Source organism: Bactrocera oleae, chromosome 5 (assembly GCF_042242935.1).
Source record: "Bactrocera oleae isolate idBacOlea1 chromosome 5, idBacOlea1, whole genome shotgun sequence".
Taxonomy (NCBI): Eukaryota; Metazoa; Arthropoda; class Insecta; order Diptera; family Tephritidae; genus Bactrocera; species Bactrocera oleae.
Window position 1 is genome coordinate 71,034,980 of NC_091539.1, and position 20,848 is coordinate 71,055,827.

At 33.8% G+C, this 20,848-nt stretch overlaps 1 protein-coding gene across 1 annotated transcript in view; it reads left to right on the forward strand.

Moving 5' to 3' along the window:
- Ac13E (Adenylyl cyclase 13E) overlaps nucleotides 1–20,848 on the forward strand; it is a 94,286-nt gene that overhangs the window by 15,291 nt on the left and 58,147 nt on the right. Inside the window, exon 2 of the mRNA XM_014247049.3 lies at nucleotides 17,996–18,554. Within this exon, the coding sequence (XP_014102524.2) occupies nucleotides 18,528–18,554 (27 nt within the window). The 5' untranslated portion in view covers nucleotides 17,996–18,527. The remainder of the gene's footprint in view (nucleotides 1–17,995; nucleotides 18,555–20,848) is intronic.

Genomic DNA, 20,848 nt, shown 5'->3' on the forward strand with positions numbered 1-20,848 from the left:
TCGATTTGAATAATTTGAAATCACATGGTCTGAAAAACGCTAAAAGGTGGCCATCTGCTCTAAATTTTGGAGCAAAAATAAATAAATAAACATTGCTTTATTAATCACCGAATACAAAGCTGAAAAACGAATAATCAAAGTTTTAGCGTGTTGCCAATTGTTAAGAAGTACATTATAATTGATTTGTTATAACTAACTAATTATTACAAAGTGTTTATCAAATTAAGAATATATGAAAGATTGAAAAAACGTTTGAACGGGCCTTCCAGCTATTGAAATTCGTTACTAATACATCATTGACTCACAGCAAGTAATAATGAAACAACTTTACTCTCTGAAAAACTCTTTATTTGAGTTTTTATACTTCTACGAGTATATACTCGTACTCGTACTCTTTATTGACCGTTTGTCCCGTTGTTTCGAAAAAAAAAAAAATTTCCGGAAACTTTCTGGTCTCAATGTATACATTAAAAATATAAAACAGTTCCATTATCTACAATGGCAGTCATTGCTATTCTACCACTACAATTTTTCATTTAAATTGATTTTAGCAATAAAATTTTAACAACTTCTGCCATTGTTTATTTTTCAATCAACTTTTAGTTTACTTTTGTTGAGATGGGAAACACATTTGAAAACTATTATTCATCCGAGTATTTTGTATATTTTTAAATGTTCAAAATTCGTTTCCACTTTTTATTGTTTAAATATATTTAAAGAAAGCAGCTGCTTTCAGCAATCGCTTGCAATCGTTTACAGTTACACAAATCATATATATACTTTTAGCTTTTATAAAAATAAATTTTAATTTTTTCATTCAGTGGCAAATGGGTTTATGGCCCATTCAGCGGCTACAGGTGGTTGCTGTAGAGCAAATATGTATGGTACAGTTGTAAATTATGCACAAGCGAATGTTCATATGTATCAGTGTGTAGTTATGTGGGCACTAAGCAAATAAATTGTAATTACTAGGCAAACTGGCTAAGCTGTTTTACTGCCAAGGTCAAGTCAAATAAAATTTATAAAATTTAAGGGTGTTCAGAATTGAGTTAACGAGACCAGCGAAAAACGCTAAACATATTTATTTAATATTTTTTAATGCGCAAGTATATACTATACATACATATGTATGTCCATATGTTCTGATGTACGCCAATTTGGTTTTTATTGATTTGAGTGGAAGCAAATTTAAATTCTGCTGGCATTCAATTCATCTAAGTCTCGTTTATAATTTCTAAATTTTATTCGTTTGCTTAGCGAAATTTCACTTCAATTAACGCAAATGGATTGCACTTGAACTTTATACAATTTACAATTAAGTGCAGTGTAAAAGCACTTAACAGCAATAAATGTTGTGGAAATTACGAGCTAAATGGATTCCTGGTGTGAAAATTTACATTAATTTTTGTATAAACAAATAGAGTTTTATGAGATCCCATCAATTACAGTGAGCCCAGTGTTGAAATGATCATTACATTACAATGTATGTCCGTAACTTTTTCACACGGCCAAACACAATGTATAGCAGATGGCAACACTCGCCACATTAAATTGTGAAATATGGATTTTATGTTATTCAAAAATGTGTGGCACGAAGGCTTCTAAGAGAAATGAGAAATTTAAATTCCACACATTGGCATGATTTTGGTGTGCTCACTACACTTCGAACGCTTGCATTTAAAATATTTGTATTTAAAATGTCTTGCATATTAACCACACACAATGTACATGTGTACTTGTCATTAACGGCAATACAAAGTATTTACATAAGTTAATATTTATTTATTGTAAACGCATTTAACTCGGTTCGTTCGTTCGTTTACCCCTTCCACCGTTGTAAATAAACAACCGAGGTGTAGACAAAGGTTAAACGTATGGAAATATTTGCACTCGCTTTCAAACACATGCCATAGGTGATTCAGCAAATCGAGTAGCCCAGTGGAGAATTCAATGGCCACGAAGTAGAAGATTCTTTATTGCTGCTGCGAGCGAAACTAGTTTATATAAGCGTTCTTTCGCATATAGAGAGGATCTGTGAAGGGGTAGGAATAGCGACTAATGCATGCTACTGAGTTGTAGATTCAATATACTGTTACTTATGTACTACAATAAAGACATATACGTGACTTAAAGACAACTCGAGATATTTAAATTTACGATCTGACAGCAATTAAGATAAATCACTTATAAATAGGATAAGATCTCTCTCTGCTTTATTGGTATTCAAAGCATAGCAAAGTGAGCTGTTTGTTAAGATAAAACTCACATTTTCCTGTGGGTTGAGAAGCAAATAGTGACAAAAATATAAATTAACTCACATACTTGTATTTCTTTCATTTTAAAACTTAAAAAAAAACTAAAAAAAAAATAATTTTTTTTGCAGGTTTTATTGAATTGTTGTAAAGATAGCACATACATAACAGAAACCGTTTTAACGTTGATTCCTCGGCTGGCTTTGGCTTGTTCGACGTTCAGGTTAAGGGCATTAATTGTCAATATATTTGCATATTACCGTTCTTAGACAGCAGCTAACAAAAACGCCACGCTAATATTGCAGATGACTTGTTTACTAAACTTGGAGGACAAGAAAGTGAGACAAGGCTACTTATAAAATTTTTCTTGAAATTCTGTGCTCACAAAATTTAGTTGATCAGACTCTCCTATGCGTACATTAACCGAAAAGGACGTTCTGCTTACTAATCAATATTTATACCCTGAACAGGGTATATTAAGTTTGCCACGAAGTTTGTAACACCCAGAAGGAAGCGTCGGAGACCCTATAAAATATATACATACATACATGATCAGCATGATGAGCTGAGCTGATTTAGTCATGGCAGTCAACTCAGTTTTTGAGATATCGATTTAAAATTTATCATATAACCTTTCCTCACCAGCTCATTTGTCGGAATGGCCGATAGCGGATCACTATAACATTTAGCTGCCATACAAACTGAACAATCAAAATCAAGTGCTTGCATGGAAAACTTTTTCATTTGCCGAGATATCTTCACGAAATTAGATCGGAATCAGGTTAGTGTAAGGAACCTTTGTAGCTGTGAAGGGTATTATAGCTTCGGTGCAACCGAAGTTAAAGTTTTTTCTTTGTCATCCAAAACTAACGGGAACTTATTTTCATTGAAAATAAATTTTGTTTGTTTTCGAAATCGCACCATTTGTATTATCTACACACAGGCACACACACATACAACAAGTGTTAAATTTGCAAAATTTTATTAGCAAAATTCGCTAATAGATTATTTCTACACACATGCGAACACTTTTGCATTAAAATGTGAATAGATTTTTTTTTTGCAGTCACGTGCCCTTGTTCCACTGCGTTGTGCGCTGCCACGCGCTAATCTGCCGCAACCCTTTGATTTATGCCCCAACAAGCAGCTAACGGCATAATGCGTGCGAATTTTTGGCTCCGAAAGTGTAAAAATCAAGCGAACTTTTGAGGCTGCCAAGGGACTGGAACCTTGCTCTAGTTTGGCGGAGGAGTGAAACTGAAAATTCTAAATCTTTTGTTGTTTTTGTTTTCTGTTTTCGTATTGTTTATTTCAGCAAAGCGCTCAATACTGAAAAACTTTCAAAGGCTGCGCGTAAATATTTGCATTTTCATTTGACTGATTGCGTTCAGCTCAGACGAATTTCGCCTTTAACGCTAGCGCCGTATATTCGAAAGTTAGTACGAGTATAGTTCTGCGCTAGTATGAGTGTATCTGTATTTGTGTGTGTGCCTTCCTTCAATGTTAGCAGGGTAATAATTTATAAGTACACATGTCATACACACGCTCATGTGGAAATGTTTTGTTCTTTTGTTGTTATTGTTATTGCAGTTGTTTAAAATACCATTTTTCCTGGTCGTTTTTATCTGTGTGTGTGTGTGTGTGGGTGTGTGTTTATTTACTATGCACGCTTAAATACTGACAAAAGTTGAATTTACAAGTGTTTACCGTTTTGCATATGACTTGTTTCGCTACAGTTAGCTTCATGAGCGCACTTAATCTCTTGTTTAATGTTTTCAGATAAACAAAGATTATTCTAGATCGTTAGGAAAAGTTGGAAAAATTTATTGTGTGTATTTTGTAGTTAAACACTTCTGCCACCTGTTATAACTCATCCATTTGTGTTTATTACTACAAAGTAGCTTTTCAACGCACTAAAATTTATAGGAAAGCGAAATATGTGAACCGATTACTGTGCGTAATCGTTATTTCGGATTACTAAAACCAAGTATTTGGAATATATAATACAAACGATGTAGATATAATATTAAAAGTGTTTCTCGAGGCGGTTTCTTATTATGTACTGAACTCTATTAACACCTGGAATACTAAAACTAAAGTACTTCTGTAACACTTATCTAAGATCCGCCAAAATGTAGGCAACATTTTCTTGTATATATAATACATACCCTGAAGAATTTGTAACACCCAAAAGAAAACGTCGGAAACCCTATAAAATGTATATACAATTGATCAGCATGACGAGCTGAGTCGATTTAGCCGGCCGTACAGACGTCTCTATATACGCGAACTATGTAGACACTCAATTTTTGCGATATCTATGAAAAACTTTTTTCATTTGACAAGATATCTTCATAAAATTTGGCATATGTTATCTATGACAATAGAGTAATCTCCGAACAAATTATTTGGATAGGACCATTATAACATATAGCTGTTATACAAACTGATCGAACGGAATAAATTCTTGTAAGGAACCTTATAGCTACGCCTCAACCGAACACAACGTTAACTGCAAGTTAACGTTATTTTTGTTTTTGATTCATACGTAGCCGAACTTTTCCATCTATTGATCTTTTCGTAAACCATAAAGTCCTACACACTTTGATCCATCTAAAAATGACAGCTATATGTTATGAAGAGCCGTTTGATGTCAGAAGCCTTTACCTACCAAGGCCGACCAATATATAGGAAAAACTTGTTTGATTTGTAATGGAAAGATCGCACTTAGATCAGGTCATATTACATATATTATGCAAGAGGCTTTTAGACATTCCAATACTCAACTCAGACATTCCAATACTACACTCAATAAAACTCTTGAATATATAAATATATTTTAACTGAATGAAACACAATAGAGGGGAACAAGGATAGTATCCAACGTGTGCAAACGCCGTAAATTATATACCATCTAGTCTATCTGAACGAAATAATACATTCGTAAGTATTCCCATTATGACTGAGACCTATGTATAGCGTCTTCAGTAAGTCTCAATGCGTGAGGTTATACAACTAGATCTTCAGTGGAAAGCAGGAACAGATCATTCTAAGTAGTATTCTAGTAAAGAGGAGTCTGCAGAATAAAGATAATGCACGGTAGATGATGAAACACTGGCACATTTCCTTTGCAAATGCTCAGGCTGTTGAGACAGGATATCTGCCACGGCTCCCAATGTTCGAACTTAAAATATATTGATTAGTTTGGGGTGAAAAAAACCGGTATTTTATCTAATCCACTGAGTTGCCTAATAAGGCTGCCGACAACGGTCTGGCGCTCGTGCGCCTTTCTTTTCAACCAACTAACCAAGTAATATAAAATATATAATTTAGTTGTGAGAAATAATCGATTTCTATCGATTGTTACAACCACTTTTACTTTTTGTGTACATCCTAAGCAGATTTTAGTGGTGTTCTATTCTAACAATTATGCAGTTTCATCTAATTTACTTTTACTTAATTACGCGTTATTTTCACATAATCACCACATCAGACCATATTTGTCCGTCATTATTTACTTGCAGTGAACACTTACAATTCATCAGAGTCAATGCATTGCGCTCGCATTTGCATAATAACGGAGATAAATGTATGAGTTTTAGTTGAGCCATGGAATAATGTATGCAAAATATTGCGGCAGTTGCTGCTGCGACTAATAAATTGCTCACTAATCGCACGAAATTACTCAATGGTTGCGCAATTCCAGAGCATTCACAGTCGCCGTCAATTGTGGCCGTCATTAGTTGCGCTTAAAAATAATATTACTTTTATAAAATATGAATAATTTGAAAGTTGCATTCTAGAATGTTCATATTTTTGTTGTAATCGAATGACTTCATGTATTGTGTATTTAGAACGCATTAAAATAATTATATATTATATAGGTATAATATATGAAATTTTTGTTTGTGTTATTTTTTGCATGGTTCAACTTTATTTGATTAGAGGCAGGAATTTTTAATATAATATTTAGGTTGAAACCCTCTTAATTTGGATATTCATATGCCTTAATAAACTTCTCCAACCATTCTTGTAAGTCTTACAATCTTTCACCGAAAAGAGTGCACATTAACAAAATTTCGTACCTATTAATTAAAATACGTTAAGTTGAATTAAAAATTAATTGGAAATTTTGCGTTTTTTTTAATTAATTCTCAAGGAAGCGACTTTGTAGTTTACCTTAGCGACACCTTAGAAGTATTAGCTTCTTATTGTATTGAAAAATAAAGAAATGTTTTTCAAGATTGCTACTAGGTTTCGAAAGACTTTCTTTTGCAAAGTCGATTTATGTTTTTTTAATACATTGTCACACATTGTTGAAATCGTTCAGATTTATTCAAATAGTGTTAAACGCTTCAGTGCTTTTTCCGTCTCAGCAAGTATTTTTAGTCGACCTTTCGGATTTCATTTGGTTTGAACGAACAGACGAGGTGTGTTTAAAAAAAAAGGTGAATTTAAAATTTTTTTTTGAAAATTTCTTATTTATTCATCAACATCTATTTTGTACCCTTCAAAACAATCTCCCTCGGATACAATACCCTTGTGCCAATGCTTTTTGCTTTCCATTTTCCTTGAATCTTATCAATTGTGGCAAAACGCTTTCCTTTCATTCAGTTTTGAGAATGGAAAAATGTCGCAGGGAGCCAAATCCAGTGAATTGAGGCATGATTACGGTTTTGTTTTTGGCCTCCTGAGTGATACTAATGCTTTTGCTCAAAATTTAGCAGTTTCGGAACAAACTTAGCTGCCACACATTTCATGCCCTACACATTTGAGAAAATTTAATGGCATGGATTGATATACCAAAGTCTCTGCAATTTGCCTAATTTTCAAGAACGATTTCTTTCACTGTTTCGATCTTTTCTTCGCTTGTTCGGCCTCCTGTAAAGCGCTTGTACCACTTATAAACACTTTTTTGAGACAGAGTGGAATCACCGAATGCCACAGTCAACATTTAAAGTGCCTTGAAGCACTTTATTCCATTTTAAAAATATTCTAGAATAGTAGTCTGTTGAAACATATTTTAACTTTTGTTGTAGTAAATTATTATTATTATAAAGCATATTGACAGTTTTGAAAACATCATAGGTAAAACATTTTCAAATACTAATTTTTATTCAAATGTAATGATCTTTGTTATTTATTGAAGGGATTAAATGAAACTGAAATCGTGGGTAAAAGTAGTTATTAAATAATTATGATCTTCTTCGATTTTTTGATGCACAGTTATTGTGAATATGGGCATGGTTAAGTCAAACCTTTCGGTAGAAATAGAAAGTTCCCTACCTCAACCCAAATTTTGTTGACTTCTTGTGTAATTAAATCACTTCTAGCTTACACCGCCAAACAGACAAACATACAGATAAATAAGTATAGTGGAACTTGGGTATCATAGTATAATTATTTATATCATTATCGAATGTATCCAGTCATTCATATATACGTTTAATAAACAAAATTCCGAGTGCATACCGCTCAGATCCTCCTCCTCCGCCTCGAAACGCCCTTATTAAGCGAATTATCGCACACATTTGTCATTGTTGCTGCAATTTTCACTAATTATAGACAATAAAAAGTGCATGGGAGAAGCGAAAAATACGAAATCAAAAGGCGAACATACACACATACTTATTGTTGCTGCTGCGCTGCAGTTTCGAGCGACTATCAGCTGAGAGCGATGCTTCACGCCTTTTCATTGCTGCTTACCGCCAATTAATTGTTATTGTTTCCGACGCAAAATCGCCGCGACATTTTACATGCATACATGCATATGCAAGTGTGTGTGATGTTTGTGAAAAGGTTGGAAATTAATTACTTGTATTTATAAATTCATTTTTATCAATTAGCAACTGAGTACAATAACAACAATGCAAACTACCTTAAAGCACATATGTACTTGTATGTACGTACGAATACATAAGAATATAACGTATACTTGTAGGCAGAAATGTATTGCGTGCATGTTCATATGTATAGCTAATTTGCACATTGAACGTGCTGGAATCACTTAGAGTCTTCGAAGAAAAACACTTTTTGGTTTGCTCCTTTTTTCTTTTCCTAATGTAATGTGAAAAGGTAAATGCTTTTTTTTGTCATGCTACGTTTGGATTCAAATTATAAAATACATTTCTATCGATAACAAACTATCGCTAAACAGCCGCTGCCGTCTACAATTGACCCTCATTACAAATATATTTGCATAGCCTTCCCCTGCCCTTCTTTTCGAAGGGACTGAAGGATCCACACAGATCGCTTATCGGTTAGAAGGTGGCTTATGTTGTAATAATGCACTTCCATATTGTGTGTATTCACTGAACAGGGTACATTAAGTTTACCACGAAGTTTTTTACACCCATAAGGAGACCTCTAAGACCATATAATATATGTATATATTTATGTATATAAATTATTAGTATGTTAAGCTGTCCATCTGTCTGTATATCCGCGAACTAGTCCCTCAGTTTTTGCGATATCGATCTGAAATTTTGCACACATTCTTTGCCCACCAAGAACCGTCTTTTTTGTCGAAACTGCTAATATTGGACCATTATAGCACATAGCTGCCATACAAAGTGAAAGATGGGAATCAAAAGCTTGCATGGCAAACTCTTTCCTTTGACGAGGTATCTTCACAAAATTAGGCATGGAATATTGTCTAAGGCAATAATGTAATATCCGAAGAAATTGTTCAGATCGGATCACTATAACATATAGATGCCATACAAGCTGAGCGATTGCTGCGGTGCTACGAAGAAAACTTTTTTTTTTCTCTAAATACTCTAAATACTTTAACTGCTTGAAAAACTCACCGGTAATAAATTTACAAAATATATTTCAGATACCTAAAACACTATTTTAAACTTGATCGTCAATAAGTATTAAGTATAGAGTTTGACGTTTGGATTTATATCTGCTTCTCTAACCCAGATTTGGAATTTTTATATTTATGATAGATGCTTGACCAAACCTCGTCTTATTTTTATGGAGTGCTCGTTGTATTTACCAGAAAAAATGTATAGAAACACAACGTTTGCACAATATTTATTATTATATAAGAAGCGAACTATAAGAATATGGTTTGATATTGATCGAAAAGTGAATTCTAACTCACCTGCATAACTCTAACCTAACCACGGTGGTCCGCACGTGATATTTGAATAATTTCGCGTGTTAAAGGTGCTAATAGACACGCATGCACAGTAACAAGCACATTTTCAGTTGGTTTTATTGATTTTTTTTTATTGATTTCACAGAGTACTAATCAAAAAAAAAAGACTTCGAAATATTTACACAGTGGGCGCTATGTGCATACAAAAAAAAACAAACTCATTACGACTGTTTGAATTGACACATTGCTCAATTTATCATATCCCCTCTCCTTACTAATAACCACGACATCATGACACAAAGAGAGAAAACTAAAAGAAAAAAGAAAACTATACTTTTTCGTGAATGCAGTTTCCATAAATATAGTTGCATGCAGACTGAGTGAAATTTAAGACGAAAACGGCATTAAAATGCACCGCAAGTGGGAAGCACAAACGGTAAAAAGTACAAAAACACCAAAACAAGGCAAAAACGTCACTGCACTAAAAATAACCGACCAATGGAGAAACATGTGGGTTAACCTTTCATTTCATAAAGAATGTGATGCGATAACTTATTCGTAGACATTTTTAGTGTAGCCGGTTTTTGAACCTTAGCTCTTTTCAGATTTTCGAACAAAAAAAATATTTATGAACTTTCAATGAACCTGAATTAATTTGTGCCCATTTCTTTAACGTTTTACATAAACTGGTACAAGAGTGCAGATGATCGCATTTGTTCGTGGCCAGCTGTCTGCCAGCACGCCGATTTTTTCTTCCGCATTATCACTTCACTTTATAGCTGACACCTTCGGATGCGGCTGCGCTTGTGTTAGTGCGCTTCAAAGGTGCAAATTGATGCTGAAATCTGTCACCAAATTGCTTGCTGTACCCCCTCTGTAACCCTTGTGAGTTACGCTTCTTTTGCATCCTCCTCTTCGGTCGCGCTCGTATTGCACTGCAAGCGCACTCAACCTGTGGCTGCCAATCTCACGAAGACGATATTTAAGAAAGAATAAAGCGGAGTTGTTTAACTTACAGAGCATAACAACTGGCTCAGCGCATCAGCTGTTGACGTCAGAACCCGCTCGCTGTTGCGTGCGCATGCCCACATACCCATCTGTATCACATAACCAGCGCTCAGGCACACATACTCGCACACCCGTAGCCGTGTGTTTGTCATCGCTTCGCCGCCAACGCAATCGCCGCAATGCGAACTGACAACGAACTTCAGCGTTTCGATGCTTTTGTCTCGCCTTTGTTATTACTGTTGCGTTATGTCGTTAACATATGCTTTTATGCACATACATACATACATATAGGTAACAGTAGTTATTTATATACGCGCGTTTGTTTGTGTGTCGCAAGCGCAGGGTCAGTTTACATGAACTTGGCACTTTGATTGCTTCGCTTTATGTTGTATTTTTGTTGTTGCCTTAACCTCTATAATCGCTATTGCTACTGTTGGTTTGAGCTTCTATTTCACAGTTACACGGGTATGCAATGGCAACAGTGTCATCTTCAGCAGCCTGGGCAAGCAGTGCAGACACAGCATCTTTATGAATTTCTGAGGAAAGAAGAAGAAGAAGAAAAGAAGCGCAGCCAGCAGCTTTTTGGTCTGTTGGACTTCCTGCTGTTTTTGTAATATTTTTAATGCATTAGTAGTTATATGCAAATATGCATGAAGTTGTTTACGTCAGTTTTTTTATCAGAGTAATTCACTGCAATAAATATCTCTTCTTAATTTGTATTATGGTCTTACCTGAAACTCGACAATCCCATACAGCACGTGTAGCTTTATCAACAGACTGGTTATATAAAGTACTCAATTTAGGCTCGGTCTAAGTTTTTCCTTAGATTACTTATTGTTATATCAGCCCCAGAAACCTAATTTAGCTGTTTGTCTTTCTCTGTGCTCTTTTGAAGCATTTTGCTATAAAAATGTAAAAGATTTAAAAGCCGCACGGTAAAACATTATACCTATAATATAAGAACCGTTCAGGTGACCCGAAAAAATGGTAATATCCTCTCGCTTAGTTGAATCGCTCGCTTGAAAATTTTTATACTCTCGCAACCTGTTGCTACAGAGTATAATAGTTTTGTTCACCTAACGGTTGTTTGTATCACCTAAAACTAATCGAGTTAGATATAGGGTTATATATATATAAATGATCAGGATGAAGAGACGAGTTGAAATCCGGGTGACTGTCTGTCCGTCAGTCCGTCCGTCCGTCTGTCCGTCCGTGCAAGCTCTAACTTGAGTAAAAATTGAGATAACTTTATGAAACTTGGTAGACATGTTTCTTGGTACCGTGAGACGGTTGGTATTGCAGATGGGCGTAATCGGACCACTGCCACGCCCACAAAACGCCATTAATCAAAAACAAATAACTTGCCATAACTAAGCTCCGCAATAAGATACAAGACTGTTATTTGGTACACAGGATCACATTAGGGAGGGGCATCTGCAGTTAAAACTATTTTTAAAAAAGTGGGCGTGGTCCCGCCTCTAATAGGTTTAATGTGCATATCTCCTAAACCGCTAATGCTATAATAACAAAATTCACTAGAAGCAAATGTTTTTAGCACTTCTATTGACGGTGTGAAAATAGTTGAAATCGGGTGGCAACTCCGCCCACTCCCCATATAACGGTACTGCTAAAAACTACTAAAAGCGCGATAACTTAAGCACTAAACACGCCAGAGGCATTAAATTTTATCTCTGAGATGGTATAAGATGACTTTATAGGAACCGTGTTCAAAATTAGACAGTGGGCGTGGCACAGCCCACTTTTAGGTAAAAACCCATATCTTGAGATCTGCTTAACCGATTTCAACCAAATACAACCACTACAACCACGCCTACTTCCCATATAACACCTTTCTCAATTCCATCTGATTCTTTCACTTTCCACTATGCAAATCAGGTAACAATGATTATATCGGGGTAAAACTTTGCGTGAATAATGCAATGCCACCTTGCGGCCAAAAATTGTCTAAATCGAACCAAAACTGTTCAAACCCCTAAGTACTAAATATGTGGACCCCAGTGCCTATAGTTGACCTTCTACCGAAAATATCAGTCAATCCACAAAGAAATCTCAAACGAGTATACCATTTGACTTTGCGAGAGTATAAAATGTTCGGTTACATCCGAACTTAGCCCTTTCTTTCTGTACTGGAAAAGTTGTAGTCTTACAATATCAACACACCTAATGTGACAGCTTCAAAAACGCCGATTTTTGGAAATTAAAAAATGCAAAACTATTGTATCAATTGTTTTAAAACATTAAGAGTATGTTTATAAATATTTTATAAATATCGAAATTTTTTTTCAAAATTTCACTCAGGTGTGACCAGAGAACTTGTAACAATTTTTGTATGTTCTCTGGTGTATCCCTAAAGAGAACAGAAGTTTCTTCTCAAGGGAGATAAACCTTATTATTTGTCGATTGGTGTAATTAAGTAGAAGAAGTATTTACTATAAAATAATCGATCAAATATTCATTTACAAAAACAAAATATGCATAAAACATTAATATACAATGTACTCGAAATAACTCAAATACTTTGCAGACAGCTATTTACCTTTCCAATTTAGTAAAGTAAAGAAGAAGTCCCGGCATTCTTTAATATAATTTAATACCGACGAAGCACTTTTTGAAAGAAAATCCTGAAAACACCGTCAATAAGGCTTTAGGCCAAATGAAATGTTAACAAGGCGAATTAGCCTTTGTAATCACACAAATTGTCATTGTTTATTCACTTTTTGTTGCTTTTGGCATTTACGAGTATTTAGACAAGCACTAATTACACGGAATCAACAAATGAAATTTGAGGCACAGCTTCAGCAGCACGGGGCTGTCAAAACAAGACGAGACATTAAATATTTCTTCGTTTGAATTTAGAGTGAAAAGCAAAGCGCTGAAAGTACATTCCACAGTTAACGTATTTTTGATATATAATATATGCGATATTTATTAATACAATGCAAGAGCACTGAGTTCATTTCAGTATAAAGATAGAATTAGACTGTCTAAGTCTTCATTTTAATATTAATTAATAAATTACTCTTAACAAGAAAGTCTGCTCTTCCAAGTGACAATGTTCCCACCATAAGCAGAGAGAGACCAACAGAGAAAATTGTGTACTACTGGACATCGAATAAGCAAAAGAACGTGATAAAGTCCAGTGGTGTTGTGTTGTGAAATCCTTTGACTTAGCATTACTCTACCTACACTGGTTCTCACTATCATATTTAAAGTAATATAATATTTATATTATATATGCTATTTGCGAAAGTCACTTAAAAATTCGATGGAAAGTACTTTACCGTTAAAACCAAAGTCGGCATGGAAGAACCAAAAATCAACGAATATCGCAGGAGATTCCTTAAAAGATTAAAGCAAAAAATATTTATTCAAAATCCACCACTCTGGAATGCACCTTCATAATATATAATAAATAAATATCATAAAAATATTATATATGTACATATAAATATTTATATACAAAAGTTATATGCTGTATGCATTATTCATTTGTTTAACTCGTCGAACTGCAATTTTTCGCTGTCTATGTCAAAATTCTATGTTTTTACATTGAAACACAGACATTTCTGCATTTGCACTTTTTGTCTGATATTTTTCGCTTTTTCGCTTTTTTGCCTATTTTTAATTTTTTTTGTGTTGTTCATTTTACCAGCTTGTTTTACATGTTCGCTACAAGTGTTAGTTTTTGCAGTTTTTTTAAGCACATATGTATGTGCTCATGTCTATGTACATATGTGTGCTATGCGTTGACAATTTATTTTTTATTTTTTGGCTGTGTCTGCAGCTCTCTGCCGTGTTCGCCGCTTGATTGGTGCAATGTTTCAAACATTTGTTATTTGTCCCATTGGCTTGCCTTTTCTGTGCTGAACAAGGTTTAATCGCTTTTGTTCTCGTCTATTTGCTGACAAATTGTTTCATGTGGAGATTTTTTTCGATTTTGTTTTTATTGTTTTGGACTGAGCGATGTGATACTCAAAGCATATTTACTGCAAATTAATTTGTATTTAAGTTTTATGTTATATTATTTTTTCGAATTTTGCAACAGATCCGCTTCAGAGTTTTTGTAAATTCGAAAAATTGCATTCACTGCTGTATTTATTCATTGAAACATTAATTTTAATTTTTCAATTATTAAAACTCTTTTGCTACTTAATGTGTTTTTGTAAGTCTTCTTTTTAAGAAAAATTCATTTTAAAATACAAACTGATGCATAAAGTTGACTATTTACGTTTTTATTTATAAATATTTTCACAAACTGCATCTCAATTCGGACGACAAATAATATGTAGCCTACTAAAGCTTCCACACATTACGAATAATTATAAAACAAATAATTATGAAAATAGAGATCGCTCATTTTTACTGACAAATACTAATGCTTATTTAAAATTGCCATAGAAATTATCTTCGTGGCATATTCCCACTCTCATTTGACAGTTTGCCCGTGATGGCTGTTAATTAATTGAGCAGAATATAATGAGCTTAGGCAGCATTAATAGCTTTAGTTTGGCCGCAATTTCATTTATGCCTATTAAAGTGACAATTCAATTAAATTAAAAAAATAATAAATTTAAATTAAACTGTGAAAACTAATAGAGCTTTTATGAGGCGTACTGAGATATTTTCCTTAATTCTTTTTGGTTTATTTGTAAAAATATATAATAGTGAAAGCTAAAAAAACTTAACTAACGATGAGAGTTATTTGAGCTAAATTCATAGTTTTTAAGTTACGTCCGAATGAACGCTGCTACCGTGTAACAGCTGAACTTACTGTCCAACCAGGCTCAAAAACAAATGCTATTTTTATTTTACTGGAGAACTGTCTAGTAATTATAATAAATATTTTTTAAAGTATTTATGAACAGCATTCTTTCAGTGAAAAATAAAATCAAATTGTAGAACAAAAGCAAGTAAGGAAGGGCTAAGTTCGGGTATATTTGACATACAGGCATAGTATTATCAGGAAAGGATTTTTCCGAATTTCATTAATACATCTCACGGATTGAGCGATATTTGCAATAAAAAGTTGTCAGTAGGAACTGGGATCCACATAATCGGTGTCCAGGGGCTAGGTCAAAAATAATAAAGACATTAAATATCAATTGCAAAAATGTCTTTGGAATATTATTATCTTTTAATCAATTTTGGAAAAATCCAATTCTTTTCAAGAACCAAATTATTCACAGTTTTCTTAAAATTGTATTCCAATATTTTTTCATAAACATAGCGGTCCATAATACCCTCTATAAAAACCAACCGTAGGTATAATATTCTTCACCGCAGTCAAGCGCAATATTTAGTTGTCTACAAACTCTAGTTCTTACTAGAATATGTATTTTATAACAAAATTTGTCAAAATCGCAAAATCGAGATGTGTAAATAAACTTTTTCCTTGACTCTATAACACAACAAAATATACAGTGAAAAGCAGAAATATTACAGTTCTCAATAAAAGGGCTTAACTAAAATGAGTTTATCATTTGCGCATACTATACCGTACCAACAAAAAATTTATTAAAGAAAATTGTCCAGTACATTATTCAATATTACATCGCGTACACATACAAGTATATACCCAATATAAACTTACTTGTTGTAAAACCTACAAAAAAATTTTCATGAGGTAAACGTGTGACATAATTGAGTATTTATGTTGCCACGCGCTAAGTGTTTTGGCAAAAGATGAACCTTGTTTTAATGTTTTTCATACATATCACCGACATATGTGCGGTTACATAAGTGATAAATTGTTATTCATAATATTTGACATTGCCATCATGGCGCCACAATATTACAACTCCACATGAGCAGTGCCGCAAACGAATTGTATCTGATTAAATTCATGCGAGCACGCTTACTCACAGTTATACAAATATACATACATATGTATTATTCGAGCGAGTATTTGTTAGCGTTGCGATGAACTATATTAACATAACTGTTTGCGTTTATTCACTGTTACTACACTATTTCTGTCATTTGAGCTATGCATTTACAGGGTGGATAGAGACTGAATTAAAATGACATTCTGAATATCGCAACGAGAATAAACGCTAACTTCAATTGCAACGAATCTATAATACCCTTCACATATACAAAAGATTATTTACAAAAACATTGATCGTTTAGTTTGTATGGTAGCTATACGATATAGTGATCGGATATCGTCGATTCCGACAAATGAGCAGCTTGTTGGAGAGAAAACAACGTGTTAAAATTTTCAAAACGATATCCCAAAAACTGAGCGACTAGTTCGCATATATATAGACAGACGGAAATGACCAAATCGACTCAGCTCGTCACGCTGATTATTTATACATATACTTTATAGGGTCTCTGACGTTTCCTTTTGGGTGTTACAATTTTCATGGCAAACTTAATCCCTACCCTGGACAAAGTATAATAATAAATACGGGTATATCATGATTGATCACAGAATAATCTGATATTTATAGGATGAGTGAAATTTAAAACGTGTAGGTTATTTTGTTCGTTAAGTACAGTAACTGATTTAAAGAATTTTAAAATTTCAAAAACTTAACGTCAGCTACTACGTTATTATTGCTCCTACAAATTTCGATTGATTAAACTCGGTTTACCAGAATTCAATGCATCAGTTCCTACTTATGTATATACATATTGCGTATATCTAACGGTGTGGAAATATCAGAAATTTTATATATATAATATTTATTCATAAAACTGCCACACCTTACTTTAATAAAATATTCTGTAAATTAATCTTTATTATAATATCAAATAAACACAAAAATTTACCTTGCAAATCATGGAAAAGTTTTTCCTTCGAGAGTAACAGCTTGCAAATTCTCTCTTCGTCTTCTTATTCCTGGTATTTATACTGTCGTCTGCACAACTTTCCTAAAAAAAACTTTATTGTATCGAACGAAAAATGTAAACATATGAATTCTTTATTTGGAAAATTTATTTCTGTCCTCTTCTGCAAATAAACAGTCGAATCTCCCGCTTTGCTACATTCAAACTGCTAATTAAGCGTGACTTTCGGGTCACATGTGTCTCTTGACTGATTGCCGACTTTATTTGTGCTTAACATATGGTTTGTATATATGTATGTGTGTCTGTGTGCCAAAGTTATTAATTCCCTTCTTCTTTGCCGCGCGTCAACTTCTGCTTGTTTTGCTGTTTTGTCGCGGAATATTTTCGTATATATAATATATTTGATGGCAAACAAAAATATTATGATTTTGCAACTTTGCATGAATGGAAGCTTTACGCTGTCAATAAAATAAATTGCGCCTATATAAACTTCGCTCGTCGCTTTCTCGCAAGTAAATATAGATAAACTGTTAACATGTTGACTTTTCGGTATACTTGTAGTTGAAATATTTCAACCATCTTTTGTCAGCGGAAAATATTTGGTCTACTAATTCATACCAGTAATTAAAATGCACTAAGCTTTGATGAACTCCTTTTGGATAGTAGATAATAATATGAAGCTCATATCTTTAAATCTTAAGTGATATTATAAAAAAATTTGAACATTTTCATTTCAAAATTTAAAATTTTTTTTTCTTAACAAAAGATCCTGCTGATTTCAAATCGTTAATATTTTTCTTTTATCTTTTAGGAAAATTAAGCCGAATTCTTCTGCCGTGGTTTCTTAATCGAATCAACATAAAAGCGAAAAGTGTTAATCATGTTTACCACATTCTGTGAAATATTCAATATAAAATCTTTACTGCAACGAACTAAGAGCTACTAAAACCAAACAGAAATTAAAAATCGCAGAAATATTTAAATGGCTTTCAAAAAATATTAAAACACATTTTGAAGAGAAAATATAAAAATATTAAAAAGTAGTGTAAAAATTTAATTAAATATTGCGAAACTTGTACACAAACTTAAAACTTTCTTTCTGTATTTGTATTGGTATGCGCGACGAATAGAGGGGGCATAAAATTCATCATACGCCGTGTGCTCCATTGGGGCACACGCCAATCAACAGTCAGCTGCGGCACATAACGAACAAGTGCGTTAACCAGAAGTGGCAACGCGTGACGTGCTGAGATTTTCCCACTTCAAGAAACTTACGAAAAACACACACGCACGCACACATACACACAATCGCGTGCACAAGAGTTCCTCATACGACAAGCTGGATGCGAAAGAATCGAAAAATGTCTGAGGTAAGTGCTAAGTCAGTAGATAATAGATAATTTCACTTTTTTATGCTTTATTCGTTCTACTTCTATGTAGGTGTGTCTGTGCGTTCGGTGCGTGCTTTGCAATTTTCAATTCACTCACTGCTCTTCCATAATTCTGTATAAGAATGTTGATTCTTTTGGTTTGCCACTAAGCCACTTGCCGTGACTGTCAAATGTCTGTTTCATAGTTTAGTGTTTCACTTGTCACTAATACCTAATTCATACACAGGCACACACACAGCTGCCTTATCGCCGCAAACCACTCAAATTTCTTCAGAGTTATTGCTGCCGTCGCTTTTATGAAGACGTCTCTCATTCTTCGGCGTAAAAAACTTTGTAATGTCATTGTTTTCTTCTGCGAATGCTTGTTTGTGTTGATATTTTTGCTGCAGTGAGACTGAATAAAAGTGCCAAGTTTTGCAGGAATCTCATACAACACTAAATTTATTGCCTAGGGTTATGTCCATTTACTTCAATCTCTCAATGTTAACGCAACAGCTTCGAAAAATTTATATTTTCTTAAATGACAAATCAATAAAACTATAGTACTTACTTAGCACCGCTATACTAGTGACAGAATAGTAGCCTTCAGGCAATCGTATACCGAAATTAAATTATATATGGCAATCACCGGCAATTGACTAGGCAATCCCTATTTTTCACATTATTCAAGTAACGCCCTGTGAAGCTAACTGGGGTAAATAGACCGGCAACTATACGACTATACCAATAGCTTTACATGATATGAGTTATTTAATAAAATATATGGAATGTAAGTACAAACGACTCTTTCTGCTTTTGGTGTTGCCATATGTTTAGCGAATTAATTGTCTAAAAAACGTGGAGATTTGCATATATTTTCAAAGTAATGGTTGCCGGAGAAAAATAAATTAGAGAAGCCAGCACGCTGCATTCTTTTTTATTGATTTAAAATAAGGAGTAAGCTACTTGACCTCTCATGTTTACCTAAGGAGACAACTTACATACATATTCTATTCCATTAACATAAATATTTACATTTACAAAATGTTATGAGCAAATATTTATATATTATTTTACTTTAACATATATTGTTATCTTCTTCTCTTATGTGTAGGTGCCTCATTCTTAAAACTTGCTTAACTGATTTAATTAAATTTTTCACTTTAAAGCAATTTAAATTAAAAAAAAATCAAATAAAGTGAATTATATCTATTTCTCCATTTCTTTTCTACAATCATCACATTCCTATGTTATCACTAATTGATATCATATAAAATACTGGAAGATTGGAAAACAGTATTATCTAACTTATTTCTTTAGCTCATCTTATTCGTTATTTGTGTTTTCCAATACGCAGAAGTCCATAAAAGTCCATGGTGTGGCATACTCATTTCAAAGCCAACTTACGGGATATTGTCAATGTCGAAGTCTCTGTGCCATATATCACAAGCCCTAAAGGCATGATTAGAAACTTATAAAGTGTAGTTTTATACGCCGCAAGAATTTTACTGCGCAGTTGTCTACTAGGTCTAGAGTGGCAATTGGTGCCTAGAGTTATTCGAGTTTGAATTTCAAGCACAATTCTTTTGTCTCCACAAACCCTTCTTAATAACGATTAAGCCAACTACGAGTATAGTTGCCAAAGTTTTTTGTTTATTCTTCTTATGGAATGACAGGTTATCCCTTTACTTCTTAATTATCTCGCATGAGGTTGACCATTTTGCTCGATTATCAATCCAACTTTAATTTTAAATTTGCACCTGCGTGATACGAAAAATTCCGTTATTTGCTTTTTACATAATTAACCTCACAGGTTTTCAATTAAAGCTCAACAATGAAAAATTTGCAAAACTTTAACGAGAAAAAAGTTAAAAAGAAGTCAAATTAGAAAATAATGACCAACAACTAATTACCACAATAACGAATTAAAGCCCGAAGAGGAAGTGGCAAAGTTTCGCTAGACAAACTTTTGACCGGCAATAACAATTCGGCTGAGTTGCGCAACTCAAGTGAACTCTACCCAGAATTACAGGGTGACGCACGCCGGTGCTGCTGGCTACGACTGTAAACAACAATTAAAAAGTAATTAATTGGCAGGAAGGGGTAGGTGAGCTATGCTGCTCAAATGTTTATTTAAGTCGCTGTGACGTGGGCAAAATGAGTAAGTAATCAAAAGTGTTAATTGTGCGTAACCGCAACGAAAATTTGCATAAAATTAAGAGAGCAAACAAAACCACTTCAGCAGGTGACCGACGAAAAACTCTTTACGACATGCAATCTTTAAACAATTTTGT